The following is a 15,872-nucleotide window of genomic DNA, read 5'->3' on the forward strand; positions in this document are numbered from 1 at the left end:
GGCCACCTGACCCCGAGGACAGCTGTCTGCAACCCTCACGCTGGCACGTGGCCCACAGCCCTGAATGGTGGAATCCGACCCTTCCTCCCTGCTAAGGAGCCACCTTAACAAGGGCCACCTCAGAACGAGTGGGGACAGCCCAGGAGAAGAGAGGGCCCAATCCCAGCTCTCCAGCTGCAAGCCCCTCCCCTCCACCCAGAAGACCAAGGAGCAAACAGACCACTCCGCTGCTTACTTAAAGAACGTTGCAGGGGACCCAACTTGACCTCAATTTCCACAACTTTATGAGAAGGAGGAGGGCCTGCATCCAGACTGTATTAATATTCTTGGCTTAACTCTGAGCCGAGCCTCCAGGGGGAATATACGGGGCAGCTAGTTGAGGGAGGTAATTAAGCCTCATTGGTCAGAGCAATTCACATCATCTCATAAAGAGCTCCGATGAAACCATTAGCAGCAGTGCTGGAAAACACATTCGTGGGCTCCTTGCTGGGGTGTCAGGGCCATCCTCCTCACAGCAAATGGATTTGCTGTCCCCTCCAGACACCGCACCCCTAGCAGCTGCAAGGCCCTTGGGGAGGCCGTGGTCTAACCTTTCCCTCCTCCTCCTCACACTGCCTCCCCTGGCAAAAGCCCCAGTGTTGGTAGGTGAGGGGACCCTCAGAAGCTCAGAAACGTGCCTCACCCCCAGTGGCTAGGGTACCGTCCAAGATCATGCAATCACAGCATTGCGCAGGTCAGCAAAGAAGGCTTAGGAAGACTTCCCTTAGCACCCAAATTTGCCAGGCTCCCTTTCCGTGGGCCTGCTCACTTTCTGGGAGATCTCCTTAGTGAGATCCCTTCAACAAGCATCTGAGAAGCATCTTCTACAGGCCAGGCACTGTCGTAAGCACTCGACTTATGGGGCTTCTTTCAACATTCCAACAACCCTGTGTGGTAGGTACTGCTGTGTCATCCCAGCCTACGCGTGAGGGAGGTAAGGCCCTGGGAGATCAAAGCAACTTACCCAAGACCACACAGCCGATGAATGAGGGCTCTGGGAGGCAGACACGGGAAATCTGAGCCCCAAGTCTGACTTCTGTACAAGTAGATGATTGCAATAATAAAAAGGTGGATTTCACCTTCCTCAAACACCACCTGGCCACCAACATCCACATTTGGATGGCCAAGTAAAAGACTAATACACCTGCACGCATAGATACACACACACTCCTTGTGGGAGGGGCCATCGTTGAAGTCGACATTTCAGACAATGCTTAGCCTGTGGGAGCAGGGACATCACTCTGGGGTTCTGGATGCTTCCTGAGACAACCTAGTTAATCAGACACTCTCTCCATGGTAGCTTTATGGATTAGGGGAGACAAAATCCATCACGGGACAGAAAGACTCTACATTGTGCCTGAAAAATGGACTTGGAAAGCTGAGAAAGGTTCCTGACAGAGAGGAATTCTAGAATTATCAGATTCGAGAACAGCGTAAGAAAATGTTTATGCTGTAGCCCTCAGTAATAATAATGCCGTCAGCAATGATACCATCACCACGGCTTTCACTGTTAACTGTAGGTCAGGCTCGGCGCTAGACCCATTACAGATATTATCTCACTTAATCTTCATGGCTCCCTAGGGGATGGTATTAATGTTATTTTGACCTCACGGATAAGGAAATTAAGACTCAAAGTTAACTAACTTCTCCAAAGAAATATGGTGTCAGTGCCGGAGCTGGGACTGGAGCCCAGCGTGCCCTTACTTGAGGGCCCAGGGACAGAGCCTCTCTACTGTGTGAACCTCGCTGAAGACAAACCACAGAATCTGGTTTCCCAGGCTGGGTACCTCTCCCCACCCTTCCTTTCGTCTCAACTCCACCCCAAACACACAGTCCTAGTCTCCAGCTCTTCCTGCTGGAAATCCGTACCACACGCCCCCGCCTGTGAGCCTGCCCCTTTCCCCAGGCCCCCTCTGCTCCCACCAGGAGCCCCAGCCGCAATGAGAGCAGCCTTCCTGCACTCTGAGCCTTGGATCCTGCCAGAGCCAAGGACACGGGGTTCTCAACAACTACAAATGGGTAAATTTAATTGATGAATTGACCGGGATTGTCCAGCCACCTGTCAGGGCTGATGAAACGGCAGATTGATAGCAAAAGGTGAGTAGCCTCATATTTCTCTCACCTCGGGATGTGAGCTGCTGTCTTCTGAGTCTGGGGGAGCAGGGAAGGATGAGACAAACCATTCATTTCTGCTTAGGGCTCTGACAGTGCATTGCCGTTATGAAACATCACCCTCAGGTGTAAAACAATAGCGTCCCGCACTTACGGCAGGCCCATACTTTACCACCACAAGGCACCTGTCAGCCCAGAATGCAGATGCCCTCTAATAAACATTAATTTAGCCTCATCCCACCTGCCAGGAGATAGGCGTGAACAAATCTATAAAGGGGAAACTGAGGCACTGACCACCCAGTAGCCCAAATCTCTGCCTCGTGCCAAGATGAAGGTTGTTGGCTCAAGGGGCACCCATGAGTGGCCGCAGCAGCCATGAGTCACCCAGCCATGAAAGGGGGAGTAGCGAGGGCCTCACTCCAGCCTTTATGGGGGCAGGGGGTTCCCCTCCTTCTCAGGCCCCTGTTCGAACCTTCAGAGCAGGGACAAAGCTTCAGCAAGCTCTCAGAGCGGCACAGAAGTGGGGTAAAATTGACAGAGCCCTGGTAGGCGTCTGGTGAATTGCTTTCTCTCTCGGAGCTCACCCCGGACCTGCTGTGTGACCTCAGGCAAGCCACCAGCCTTTCTGAGCCTCCATGTCCTCAGTCAAAAAGACAGGGACTGCACCATCTTACCTGCCCTCCAGGACTGCAAAGCAGGGAAAAGAAAATGTGGAAGAATTTGGTTCCCCACAGAGAGGATGTGTGACTAAGAGGGACAGGACTGCTATTTGCATCCCCGCGACCTCCAAGGGGTCCAGGGTGCCCACGGTTCCTGCAAAGGTGACCAGGGCACAGCACCACTCTGCAAACCTGCAGAACTCAAGACCCTCTTCCACTCCTACTTCCTCTCAGCTGACTCCCGCACCTTTCCAGACTCCCTTCCCCAGGTCCCCTCGGACCCCGGGGGACCAGAAAAGTCCTATTCTTTCCGGGGATGTTTAGGGAGCACCAGACACACGCTCAGCAGAACCACAGCCATGGGTGGGAGACACCACCTTCCAGGAGCTGGTAAAGGAGATGGAGAATAGGGAAGGTTAGCCCTGAGCCCTGGGGGATGTGCATGGAAAGTACCAGTTCTGAGATGAGCCCTCTTGAGGGGACATGCAAGTTAGTCGGCAGCTAGGGGACAGAGCTGGGCATGGGGGAGCTCCAGCTGAGCCTGGGAGGAAGATCTAAACGAAGGCACTCCCACAGAGAGACCAGCCTGAACAAGGCCTCTGTGGCAACCAGGAGACCGCAAGTTTGGGGGACCCCACAGAAACCTTCCAGGCGGCTGGGCTTGGGGAGAAGAGGCAGAAACAGCTGCATTGGCGTGTTGGCCCCTCCACGGTAGAAGGCAATGACGGTGCGGTTTGTGGGCTTGGTGACTGGGTTCCTGCAGGTTCTTGTAGCCCTGGGCCTAACTTCATCTTGACCTTATACTTATTTCCCTGAAGGCTTGGTGGCTTAGCTAACGGTACACGTTCTCCAAAGAGAGGAGACTCACATTGATTGAGCCCCTGCTGCGTGCCTGGCAGTGGGCTTGCTTGCATGCTCCCAGAACATTCTCTCACTTAACCCTCACACAAAGGTCTAAGGTGGTCCTGTTAGTCTCATTTTATCAGTAAAGAAAAAGAGGCTCATGGGGAGACTGTACAGCTCGAAGGAGGCAGAGCCATCCTTCAGTCAAGGTCCGTCAGGTCCCCAGCCCGAGTGTTTTCTGTCTAAATGCTGGAGAGTTCAAAGTTTGGGGCCTTAGGAGGGCCTCCCAACTTCTTCTCTGGAAGCCAGTCCCAGTTTGGAAACCACGTCCTCACACAGGAAACTCCTACGTCCCCCTCAAATCTCAGCAGCTCCCCCCACAACCCCCTTGCCCAGCTCTTTCTTCTCTGCAGACAGAAGCAGGCATATTTACAGAGAGAACGAGAGGAGGGGGGAACACTTCATAAATAAAGAGAGAGACATTCAGATCAACAGCAAAGCTTCTTCTGGTCAAAGGGGGAAATGGATTTTTAATAGAAAATGGAAGTTATGGGCTTGGATGTGATGTGACAGACGCCCAGACTTAAACCCATTTAATCTTCTCTGCCGTTTAACGTGGAACACCGCCCCGATGCCGTGTTTCAGAAAACAGGCTCCAAATCGCTGGGAGATTAGAAGCATAGAAATAGCAGCGCAATATTTTTAAACCAGAAATCGCCCCAAGGCATTTGGGCTGCCCCAGGGTCACCACAGAAACCTAAATACCCATCACATCAACTCCAGCGCTGGCCCTCCCGCCGTCTGGCCATCCGGATTAGTTGGGCAAAGGAAACTTGACACCCTGTGTATTGGACACCCATGGGCCCACACCCTGCTGGCCTGGACTGGGCTGGGGGTGTCTGGCACACTGGGGCTTCCTCCCAGATGGACAATGAAGTACCCCCATGTCGTCATCCCCAGTCATCACCAATGACAACCCAAGGGACCTAAATTTTAACACCTCACCGCCTCCACTGGGAGAAGTGAGTCATTTTGTTCTCTTCCTTTACAATATTTACTCATCTCATTCACTGGACTTTTCAACCAGGAGAATTTGTCAGGGCTGGACCTGCAACCCACCCCCCAGAGATGGGCAAGAGCCGGCAAGGGGGTGTCCACACCTGCACACAGCAAGTGGGTCCCAGGGCCACAAGGGCAGGGGAAGCACGCAGGGCTGTGAGCTCCTATCCCAGTCACCACTCTATCCCCTGGGCCTCACGGCTCTCGGCACTTTGCACAGTGGTTCAAGGCCAAGACTCTGGAGCCAGGCTCCCTGGGTTTGAATCCAGGCTCTGTCACTTATAAGCAAGATAACCTCACCTCTGTGTGCCTTAGTTTCCCCATCCATCAAACGGGGGTGACCTCAAGGATTGTTAGGTTGGATGTGTTCATGTAAAGGACATTTTCTGGAATCTGAGTGCCTAGCAACACGTATGTATTTGTTGCTATTATTAGGAGTATTATCTTAACAGGCAAGCGGTTATTTGTGGAGTAAATATCCCACCGCAAATACTTACCTCTCACCTACCGCACTAGCGACAGCTACTAAAGACAGTTCTCAGACGTCAAGATGTATGATCAGCTGGAGGGCTGGTTAAAAATGCAGATCCTTACCTAACAGGTTCACGGAGGGCCTGGAAACTATTTCTGATGCATGTGGTCCTCTGTCTACAAGTCAGAGTAACGCTCCCTAGAGAGAAGAAGATTGGCCACCCCAGACTTCCATATCACCTTTTCCAACAATAGCCAGTTTTCAAGGGCTTAGCGGACGGGGGGCCTTAGCACCATGTTAATTAACTTAATTCGGTGATCGAGTTAATAAAATAATAGTGGTGCAATCAATAGCAACAAAACATTGCAATGGCCGCACGCTGCTGCCCTCAGGCCTCACACAGAGTTTTTTTTTTTTTATGCAGATCTGGCCTGGTGAGTTTCTAGGGTTAATTTGCCAAGTTCATTACCACGCTGCATTTGCATACAAAGGTTTTCACACAAGATAGATTATTTGTCCTCACTCTGTTTGTATCCCACAGTTGGAAAAACTGGGTCCAGAGGGAATCCACCAATGGGACCTCAGCACAACCGCCCTCAACCACCCTGTCCGTCTAACACCCGGGTCAGGACCCGGGAGACAGGGTCTTGTTCCTTCATCAAAAAACCTGCTTCCCGTGTGTTCGCACCTTTGAGACATCCCGAGGCTAGACCCTGGGGAGGAGAAGGGTGAGTCTCCCCAGACGGTGTCAGAGCATTTACAGGCCCTCTGAGTTGGAACTTGCCCCAGGACAAGACTGAGCAGCCCAGACCAAGTCCCATGATTCCCCCAAACCTAGCACACCTGCCCCACCGCTTACCATCACCATTTCTCTGTAACATTATCTTGTACCAGGCACTGTGAGCAGTCCTTGCCTGGCACTACAGTACATTTAACCTGTACAACCACCTCTAAGGTAGCTACTGCCCAAGACCCCATTTTACAGATAAAGAAACAGGAGGTTAGTTGGTGGAATGAACCTGGGTGTTACCTGCAAATGGGGAATCACTCAATTCTACCTCTGAAACTTAAAGGAAGGAAGGAAGGAAGGAGAGAAGAAAAGAAAACAAGATATTAGGTCAAGTAATCTCAGTGTGTTCACACACTAGCCATAGCTGCATTTCTCAATGAGCACATCACATTCTAGACTCAGACCGTCTCCAGGGTGTGCACACACTATGACGGGGGTTTCTGGTGAAGGAGAGCAGTTTGGGGTATGACATTTCTTATGTACTTGAGATTGTCCCAGCTTTCCAACATCTCATCCCTGGGACACCCTCCCACAGCTGAATGCCAGCAACCCCTACCCTAGTCCTGGAGATGACCAGAAAGTCTCTGTCTGCAAATTTTCCCTAGGAAAGCCGTCCTATCCCGATGAGCAGGACGGCTCCAAATGCCCAAGTCCTCCACCTTCCCAAAACGCAGAGGGTTTTTTTGGTTTTGTTTTTAACGATTCTCAGCATAAACATAGTTCCTATAACTGGCAACCAGAAACCTGTAAGACCCAGTAAAGATCAGTCGTCCTTCCACCTACAAGGCCCCTCACCACCGGCTCCAGGAGTTATGAGCCAACAGCTGACAACCGAACAGACTGTTTAATCTCCTAGCCCCTGGCCGACAGGCCTGGGAGGGGAAAGGCCCTCACGGCCAGAAGGTCTTTCTAGGGAGGCGGCTCAGACAGCACAGTTGTCCCTAGAGAGTCCTTGATTTAGAATGTTAACGCTTGAGGGATTTAAGAGATTTTGTCCAATCTCCTTCATTTACAGATGGGGAGCCTGAGGCCCAGAGGGGCACAGGAATTCACCCCAGGTACACAGCTCGCCAGTCCCCACTTGGCCTCTACTGCTCTTGGAATTCCGGCCACCCCGCCTGTAGAGCCCAGCAACGCAGGAATGGGGGGCTCGTGGGGAAAGGCCAAGACATTAATCGGGAGCAGGAGAGCAAGCAGGGGAGCTGGGTGCCTGCAGAAGTGGTCTCCGTGACAGACATCTGTCTGCAGATGGTCACAGCATTGTCACACGGAAGAGGGCTTCACCGGCATCCCTGTGGCCTAAAAGGCAGAACCAGGGCCCGGGAGCAGAAGGCCCAAGACCCAGACTTCTCTGCGGATTCGGAGGATGACCTCTGTGATAGTCAGAACTGTGTGGCCAGAACAGGCTGCCTTCAGAGGAAGGTGTTTTCTGTGCCCGGAAGTGCTGGAGCAGAGGAATGAGGGGACAGCTTGTGTCCTCAAAGGTGCCTTCCAACCTGGAGGACTTCTGCCCGTGACAGTCATCAGATCTCTCGCTCACACCCCAAAAACAGGTCCTGAGACCTGAGACCCGTAGACCCCATGGCTCAGGGGGGCCATCCCAGAAGCAAAGTGATCACAACCCTGACTAGGCTGCGTTCTCAGGGCCTCGATTCTGGTGCTGGTTGTCACCTCAGATGAGGTCACACGGGTAGGACTCTATGCCTACTGCTCTTCCCACAAGGGACTGGGGATTCCCAGCAGTGAGAATCACCTTTGCAGACTGTGTCCAGAAGACTATGGGATAACCCCGCATCTTTGGACCTGGGGAGCGAGCAGAGGTAGGCGCTTCCCTCCCCCACGGCCCCCTGGGGCCACAGGGGCAAGGACAGGCCAAGTCAACTCCAAGAGGACAATTGCCAGCCTGTCTGGGCCTCATCTGCTGTTGCCCACATTGCTATACGTGCGGGGCCCAGGAGCAGGGAGACAGCCACACACAGCTGGGAGACCTTGGTTGTTCTTGTCTGATGAAGGGACAGTAATTATACCTCACATTTCAGCAAAGGATTTATAAGGCTAGAAGAGTTTTACTGTGGTTTTTACATGTGTGTTCACAGGTTGCCCTGTTTGGTTTACAACGCGTTGTCACACGACACATGATGACAGGCCCCTTATCCTTCTTGTACACACATAATAACAGGTGCCCCGTGGAACAGTCAGGGTGCCGTTATTTTCCCCACTTTACAGATGATGAAATAGAGGTATAGGAACTCTTAGGTAACTTGCTGAAATCAGGCTGAGCTTTGCCATGTAGGCCCACAACCTTCTTTCCAACACAAACACACACACGCACACACATAATGGATATGCAACCAGCATTTGAATAACCCCGTTCTTAATGAAGATGGTGGTGACCTTGGAAACTGTCACTGTGAGCATCAGGGAGAGCAAGGGCATGGGGGAGGTGGGTCTGAACGGATGAGGGGAGTAGCAGCTGGATGGCAGGGGTGGTACCCAAGGCTAAGGCAGCACAGAGCAAACATCTGTTAAGCAGGCCACACAGGCTGCTGTGCCCCCAAGCCACTCCTGCAGTCGTGGACCCACAGACCACACGCTGACATGGGCAGCCCTCGACCTCTGGGTCTTATGTTGCTTCGCTCTGGCTGACTGGGTCATAAAGGGAGAAGTGGTTCCAGGGACCCCCAAGGTCATGGGCTACCAGGGGTGTTCTCTATACACAAAACTACCTGCAAAAAAAGCAAGGCTCATCCCAGCAGAGACACAGAAATCTATCCAGCTACAAGGGATGGGGCTCACCCTGCATAACCCATTTATACAGGTGTCATGGCATTAAATCCGAGATAGTGCTTATTCTGTCCAACTACGGTAGAGATTTACAACCAAGCCTGGCCTTCGTTTGGCAGGTGTGCAACTAGCCTTTGCCTCCCCCTCATATCCAAGTCCAGAGCCAACCTCTGCCCTCATCTCTTTTCCTCTGGTGGCTTAGCTATAGCTGGGAAGAGGGAGTGTGTTGGGTTCCCCAGGGACACACAGCTGTCTCGCTGAGAATGGGTCCTGCAGGTTCCCGGGCAAGGTGGCAGGAGGAAGCAGCAATGCCCCTGTCCCCTACACCCCACAGTCTTACTGCTATAAGTCTAAGTCAGTTGGTCTGGCCAAAACTGCAAATGACTGGTTCAACTACTCAGGACAGGACTTGATGATCTATTCGGAGGTAAGGGCAGAGGGAGGAAGGTGGGAGCAGGGCAGGAAAAAAGAAGAGGTCTAGCATTTATTGAGTACCAACTACATTCTCGCTACCTTATGTGTGCTATAGCCCTTAACCCCAATTAATAGCTGGAGAAAGACTCAGAGAGACCCGAAGACACGTACCTAGTAAGTGCGGAGCTGGGATATGAATGGAGGGTTTGCTTTGACTCTGAATTTCCACCACACCAGCGAGCTGCCACCTTTTTTCTCTTTACAACCCCAATATATAAAAGGCTCGGATTGAAAGAACTAGGCATGGAGCGACTTGAAGCTCTGCCTGCTGACTCTCCCCTCTCTACCTCCAGCCCTCCCCCCAGGCTCTACCCATGCCAGGGCCCTCCTGGATCATTAGATATGCAGGGGAAAAAAAAAAAAAAAAAGGAAAAAACCTCTGGGAGGCCTTGGAGCCGCACCTGCCAGGGCAGGATTTGCTCCTGCCCCGGAAATGCAGACAAAACCATTCTGGAAGCCACATTCCCATTGCAGGCGTCCCAGCTGGCTCCCTGGGAAGGAAGAGCACTCCAGCTGCCCTGAATGTTTGCTCCCCAAGCAGTACTCCACAACTTCCCTCCCAGACGGCCAAGCCGCCTTCCCACTGACGCGCGGCCTTAGCAATGTTAGGATAAGCACCCCAGGGGCCCTACCTCATCTCTCAAAGACCACAACCCCCCTCCAGAGCTGGAAGTACCATCACACCTCTCCCATCAGTTGCTGCTTCTCCCACTACTGACCACAGCCCCAAGCACCCAGCTTCCTCCACTCTGAGGGCACATGCCCCAGAAATCTAGGGTTGGCCCTGGATCCCCATTGCCCGAGTGCCCCCACTCTTCAACCCTCTTCTTCCTGCAGCACAAGAGGGACAACCCACACCCCAGGCTTGTCTGCCTTAGGGTATTTCGGCCCATCACCACTCATCTTAGCCCAATAGCAAGTTTCAGGCTGCCTTAGCAGGTGAGCTCAGCCCTGAGCCCCCGTAGGCCTCAAGCTCCGAGGCAGGAGAGAAGCACTACCCAAAACACCAGCCCTTCTTCCTGCTCCTGCACCACACCCCCATGCCAGGCCAGGAAAAAGTGCCTGAGGAGAGGCTACTAGCACAGAGAGGGCCAGGCTCTCGGCCTGGCTTGGTCAGCATGCAAATCTGTATGCAAATCATATGCAAATCTAGGGCCTGCCCTTGGGTTCCTGGCACTCTGCCATCTCTTGCTGCCTGTGGCTCACCCCATTCAGGCACCTGGGTCCCGGCCAGATCTACCGGGGCAGGGGCTGAGAAAGCACTTTGGGAGCTGGGGGGCTCTGCCTCTTGACTGCTCCGAATGTTTCCAAGAAACACCTCTTCAAGATCATGTGGGAGGTAAGAATCTCTCAGCCTGGCACCCCTACCCTGAAAAAAAGCTCTCTGAACATCCACCCTCCCCTTTAATTCATCCACAAATAAAACCCACCTTCCCCGGGCTGAGTAGGGGACGGAGCAAGGGACAGAGATGGAGTTCCTGAAGACACGGAGATGGCAAGCGGGGCTTGAGGTCTGCACCCCTCTGTCAAAGGCCAGCGGTCCAAGAGGTGCTCTGGGGCAGACTCCCACCCTGCGTCTGGGGGCTCCCAGGCTGTCTGGGGGCTTGTTTAGCAAAGCACTGCTGGGCCAAATGGCCCTTTGCTTGCCCACATCCTCCCGGTTCCTCAATCTAAGAAAGACAAGCCTCGCCGGCCAGTCTCCCGGGATCTGCTCAACTTAACCACTGCCTTTGGGTCAACCGCTTACTTACTTTTGGTTTCTAATTGAGCTCCCCATTCTGCTGCTGAGATATATTAAAGGCAGCCGACTTCGATGCCCAGAAGCACGAAGCATCTGAGAGGCCTGTCGGGCATGATGGCAATTCCATTCTCCTGCATGTTTTCCAGCAACCGGGGCCTCTCCTCCTACCCGCCCCCTCCCCGGGCTCACAGGGCCTTCACCTGCTTCCCCGAAGTTGTGTCTGCCGCTGCAAGATTTTCAAAACACCTTCCCCCAGCGTCTCCCCACACCCCCCACACACACTTCCAATTAGACACCGAACAGAGTGTTAGAGATTTTCTTAATGGCTTGACGAAGCCTTTTAATTCGGTCTTCTCAAGAGAGAAGAACCATGAGTCCCCGTCCGAGAGGCTGGGGTGGGAAATGGGAAAAAAAAAAAAAAAATCAATGCAACCCATTATTTTGGCTTTTAGAAAACGGGAATTTTAGTGCCGGGGAAGCTTGTTCTTTTACACAGTAAAAATGCAAATGCAGGCAACACAGATGCTGGCCCGCTGGATGGAACAACGGAGAAAGCCTCACTGGGGTTCATCTGGCTGCCCGAACCCGGATTTGTTTTGACAATAATGAGACCGCTATTGGAGACTCGATAACCGATTATTAAAACACCTTCCCGGTTCAGTTCTGGGGAATCGGTCTGAGCTCAGGCTCATCAAAAAAAGGTATTTCGAGAGGAATGGAAATAACAGAAGCTTAAAACACATTCAATAACCGCTTAATTCCATCCAGAGGACGCTCTATCCCATCTTGTTTTCCTCTCTCTCTCTCTGCCTCCTCCCGCTCCTCACAGATGGACGTACAAATTATTGCAAGAGGATATTGTTTTCTCTAACAGGCTCGAACACTCACATTTACATTTTCCTTGGTGCCGTGGGGGTGACTGGCAAGGAGAGAGAAAATACACCAAACCCCATCGTCCCTGCGCTCCCCGCATCCCATCTCTCCCAGCCGCCTCTATCTCGGCCCCCACCGCCACGCCACCCCAAGCAGAACAGGCCCCGGGGACCAGCCTGGCACCTAAGACCCAATTAAGGCACGAAAGAAAAGAAAGGCCTGTCTGGCGAGTCGCCCTGGCGCCCGACACAGATGCTGGAGCCTCCGAATGGCAGGGCCGCAAAGGCCACCAAGGAGCCAGCTCACCTGACACCTCCAGCCTCCCCTCAGGCCCAGGGCCAGTGGCAACTTCCTTCTCAAGTTGGGAAGGGTTTAGCTCCTCAGCCTGTCCTGTGGCCTTCTGGGCCTTTCTCCACCTGTCCCCCCAACCCCCATCTGCTTCCTCCCTATCAAATAGCTGGGGCTTCATTTATTAATGCCAGGCTTCTGGAAGGGGGAGGGCTCCGTCCTTCAGGTACTTGCTAAGGGACAGCCACTCCTGGGGAATGGGCTACTCTGAACGAAGTGGGGGACTGTGGGGAGTGCAGGGTTGAGGACAAAGCTGGGCAAGAGTGTGCAGGAGCTCCATCCTGTGCTTTCTCGCCTGACAAAATGGAAAGGGGGTGGGGGGGCGGAGAGAGAACTAGCGAGAGAGAAAGCTGCCGCTCCTCACCTTATGTATTTTAAATATTAATGTAATTAAAGCTGCGAGCCGAGCCAGCCTGCGGGGGCGGAGGGAGGCAGGAAGAGCCTGGGGAGAGGGAGACTGGGGTTTGGTGGGGGGTAGTTTTGAACGGGAGACAGGCTTCTTGCTCCGCTAAAGTGGGAGGAGAGGGTGCTGAGCAGGGGATAAGGGGTTAACCAACCTAGACCATCCTTGGCCTGTCACCCAGTGGGCCCCATCGGGCCTGAGAAACTCAACTACTTTGTCCACGATTCAGAGGCCACCTCTCGCCCCGCACCCCGATCTCTAGGCAAACCCCAGCAGTATCCTGGCCTTCAGTCTGGCCTTAACCGGGCGGTATTTACAAATAAAATAAGGGTGACCCTCCCCCCCCCCACCCCGCCCCCAAGCTGGGAGATAACTGCAGTCAGCTCTGGCAGGTTGCAGACTCCAGACCCCTGGGGGCCTCCGCAAGGGAAAAACGAGACCCCTCCCGGACCGCCAACCCTCCGCTGGATTGCCCTTCCCCCATCGCCTAGGGGTCAAGAGCTGGGGCTCAGTCAGGGCCACCAGCGGGGCAAGGGGGGGAAGAAGCCGCCCCCAGGGCGCGAAGGAGAAAAGTTAGAGGGCTGAACAGGTAAAGCTGAGCTGGTACGAGAGCGTGTGTGCTCCGCTGCGCAAGGGCGCGGAGTTCGGCCGCCTCATCTCCCGCCATCTGCGCGCCCCGGGGCACGTCCTCTACGATAGCCTGGGAGCCCGAACGCCAGCGACAGCCTGGTCCCTACTCAGTGCCCAGGTGACTCTGGTCGTAAATGTCTGTCCCCTTCCAACCCCCAGTCCCGGCTACCTCGAGGATCAGGTGCGCGGCGCCCCAGCAGCAGGTCTGGACATGCCGGACACCTGGACCCACCCCTAGCAACGCCTTCTCTCCGGGGAAAACGACACGCCTCCCCCCACAAACTGAAGACTGTCCCCATGTCCAGCTGAACCGGCGCGGAAGCGGAGTCTCGCACCTTGGGGCGCTCTGCCCGAGGTGGCCCCGGGGCGGCACAGCCAAGCCGGGGCTAGTGCCCGGGGCAGGGGGCTGAGACGGGGCTGGGGGCAAGGCGACCTCTGGGTCTGGAGAACAAACTTGCCATTCGAGGGACCCCAGCTCTCGGAAGCCCCCGCTGTCCCCGCCCCGCATCCAGCCAAGGCGCGGGTGAGCGCCATGCGGTGCGGCGCAGGGGGTCCGAGGCAGCGGAGGAGCTCAGGGCGGCGGAGGAGGAGTAAGCCTCGGAGTCCGAGGCCCCAATATGCGAGGACTCCCGGGAGAACAGTCACGGCCTGAGGACCCCGCCACTCGGAAGGCACCCCGGGGTCCCAGCGCCACCAAGCCGCAGGAAGCGGGCAAGGGGCTGGGGGAGGGGTCCGGGGCAGAGCTGCGGCCCCGCCGGGGGCGGGGAGACGAGGGGTTCCTCCACCACCACCCCTGCGGGCGCGCCCCAAAACGGCAGGCGCGGGTGACCGGCCGAGCGGTCCAGGGCAGACTCTCACTTGACCTCTCTGCGAGTGCCCGCCCCGCCCCCGCTGCGCCCCACCCGGCGCCAGGACCGACCGAGGTCTGTCCCCCGGGCACCTGGAGCCCGCCGGGCACCCCGCCTCGCCGCCCCCCGCGCGCACCCCGGCTCCGCCGCCCCCGCCGCCCTGCCGCCCGCGCGGGTCTCACCTTTGTGTAAAGAGTCCAGGAGCAGGAGGAAAGTTACCAGCCACATGCCATAAAGAGGCCCTATTCTCCGGGGAGGTGGTCCTGTGGCCGGCCGTGCGGCAGCGCCTCTCCCCCGCTCAGCGCGCTCCCAGCCGCCCGCACTCCGCGCCCCGCTCTTTCTGCTCCTCAGCCCAGCGCTCGGCGGCGGCGGCTCCTCCCTCCTCGGCTCCCTGGCTCCTGTCATCCGCGGGGCTGGGCTAGGCGGCCGCTCTCCCCGCCCCCCCGTGGCACCCCGGGTGCCGAGCGCCAGCGCGAGCCCGGAGCCCAGCCGGCCCCCAGCCCCACGAACCCAGGGACAGGGCCAGGGGTCAGGACCATCCGGCCTTGGCTTGGGTTCGCCGTCCAAAAAGCGAGGGGTCCCTGCCACCCGCCGGCTCAGAGCCTGTGGTCACACACAGACATGTGTCATACATGTGCCCAAGAGCCCGCCATGCTCGGGCCAAGGAGGCCCTGTGTCTCTCGGCCAGCTCGGTCACCTGGGGCCAATGCTTCCTGCCTCTTTCTGACTCAGTTTACTGACTCAGTTTCTGACTCCCAGTGAAATCCAGACCGAGAGTCTTTGGGGACCCCCCCGGGGCTACTCCCCACCCCAAAGCTCAAAGCTGAGTGCCCTGCCACCACCCGCCCCCCCCCCCCCCCCAGTTCTGCAAGCCTGCCTTCTGGGGAGCCTCAGAGGAGCCGGGCCCTTGTCTTTAGCCCTTGGCACCTGATGCTGATTTAAACATTTACAATAAACAGTTTAATGACTGCTCTACCTTGGGGGTCTTCCTCCTTTATCTTCACCTAACCGCTTTCTCACCAAGCAGAAATTGGTTTATTCCTTATACCAATCTGCATAAAGTTGGCATGGAATTGAACAGGACTCCAGGGAGGGCATCTCAGTTACAAAATGAGGTCTGAGGACCTGGTGTGTGCCAGGCACCGGGTTTGGCCCCAGTGAACAAAAGCACGGGGGTCAGGTCTGCTGTGACAAGGTTGCTATGGTTAGAAAGCTCCCCTTATGTGGGTAATTCCAGAATAACGGCCCTCCCAGGATCCAGAGAAGGAATCCACAGGAGCCTGGAGAACGGACTAGGAGTCAGGACGGGACCTTTTCTTGTGAAGACTAATGGAGGCAACCTCAGCTGCTCTGGTCATTTGGCTTGGCATGCTTCGACCCATTTCCTTGGGGTGTGCAGGGAGAAGGGGGACGTGGGGGAGCGGGAGAGGTAGAGAGGCTGCTGTTGGCTTCACTTGACAGAGGAAAAAAATTTACTTCCTCCAAATGTCTTACCTAAGTTCAGACCAAAGAAGGAGGACTCCTCACTCCCAGTTTTGCCAAAATACCTGCAGACATCTTAGCTAAAATTTTCATTGAAGTATGCATTTCCTTTTTTTAGTGTTAAAATATACATAACAAATTGACCATTGTAATCATTTTTTGAGTATACGGTTCAGTGGCCTCGGGTACCTTCCCCATGTTGTACCACTCTCTGCTTCCAGTACTCTTTCATCATGCAGACAGAAACTTTGTATCCACTAAGCTACAAGTTCCCATTCTCCCCTCCCCCAACCCTGTGGTACTCACCAATTTTCT

The 15,872-nt window shown here is 55.0% G+C and overlaps 1 protein-coding gene across 1 annotated transcript in view; it reads right to left on the reverse strand.

Annotated features, from left to right (window-relative positions):
- DSCAML1 (DS cell adhesion molecule like 1) overlaps window positions 1-14,429 on the reverse strand; it is a 341,358-nt gene extending 326,929 nt beyond the window's left edge. Inside the window, exon 1 of the mRNA XM_047693447.1 lies at window positions 14,258-14,429. Within this exon, the coding sequence (XP_047549403.1) occupies window positions 14,258-14,303 (46 nt within the window). The 5' untranslated portion in view covers window positions 14,304-14,429. The remainder of the gene's footprint in view (window positions 1-14,257) is intronic.
- Between the last annotated feature and the right edge of the window lie 1,443 nt (window positions 14,430-15,872).

Source organism: Lutra lutra, chromosome 10 (assembly GCF_902655055.1).
Source record: "Lutra lutra chromosome 10, mLutLut1.2, whole genome shotgun sequence".
Classification (NCBI taxonomy): Eukaryota; Metazoa; Chordata; class Mammalia; order Carnivora; family Mustelidae; genus Lutra; species Lutra lutra.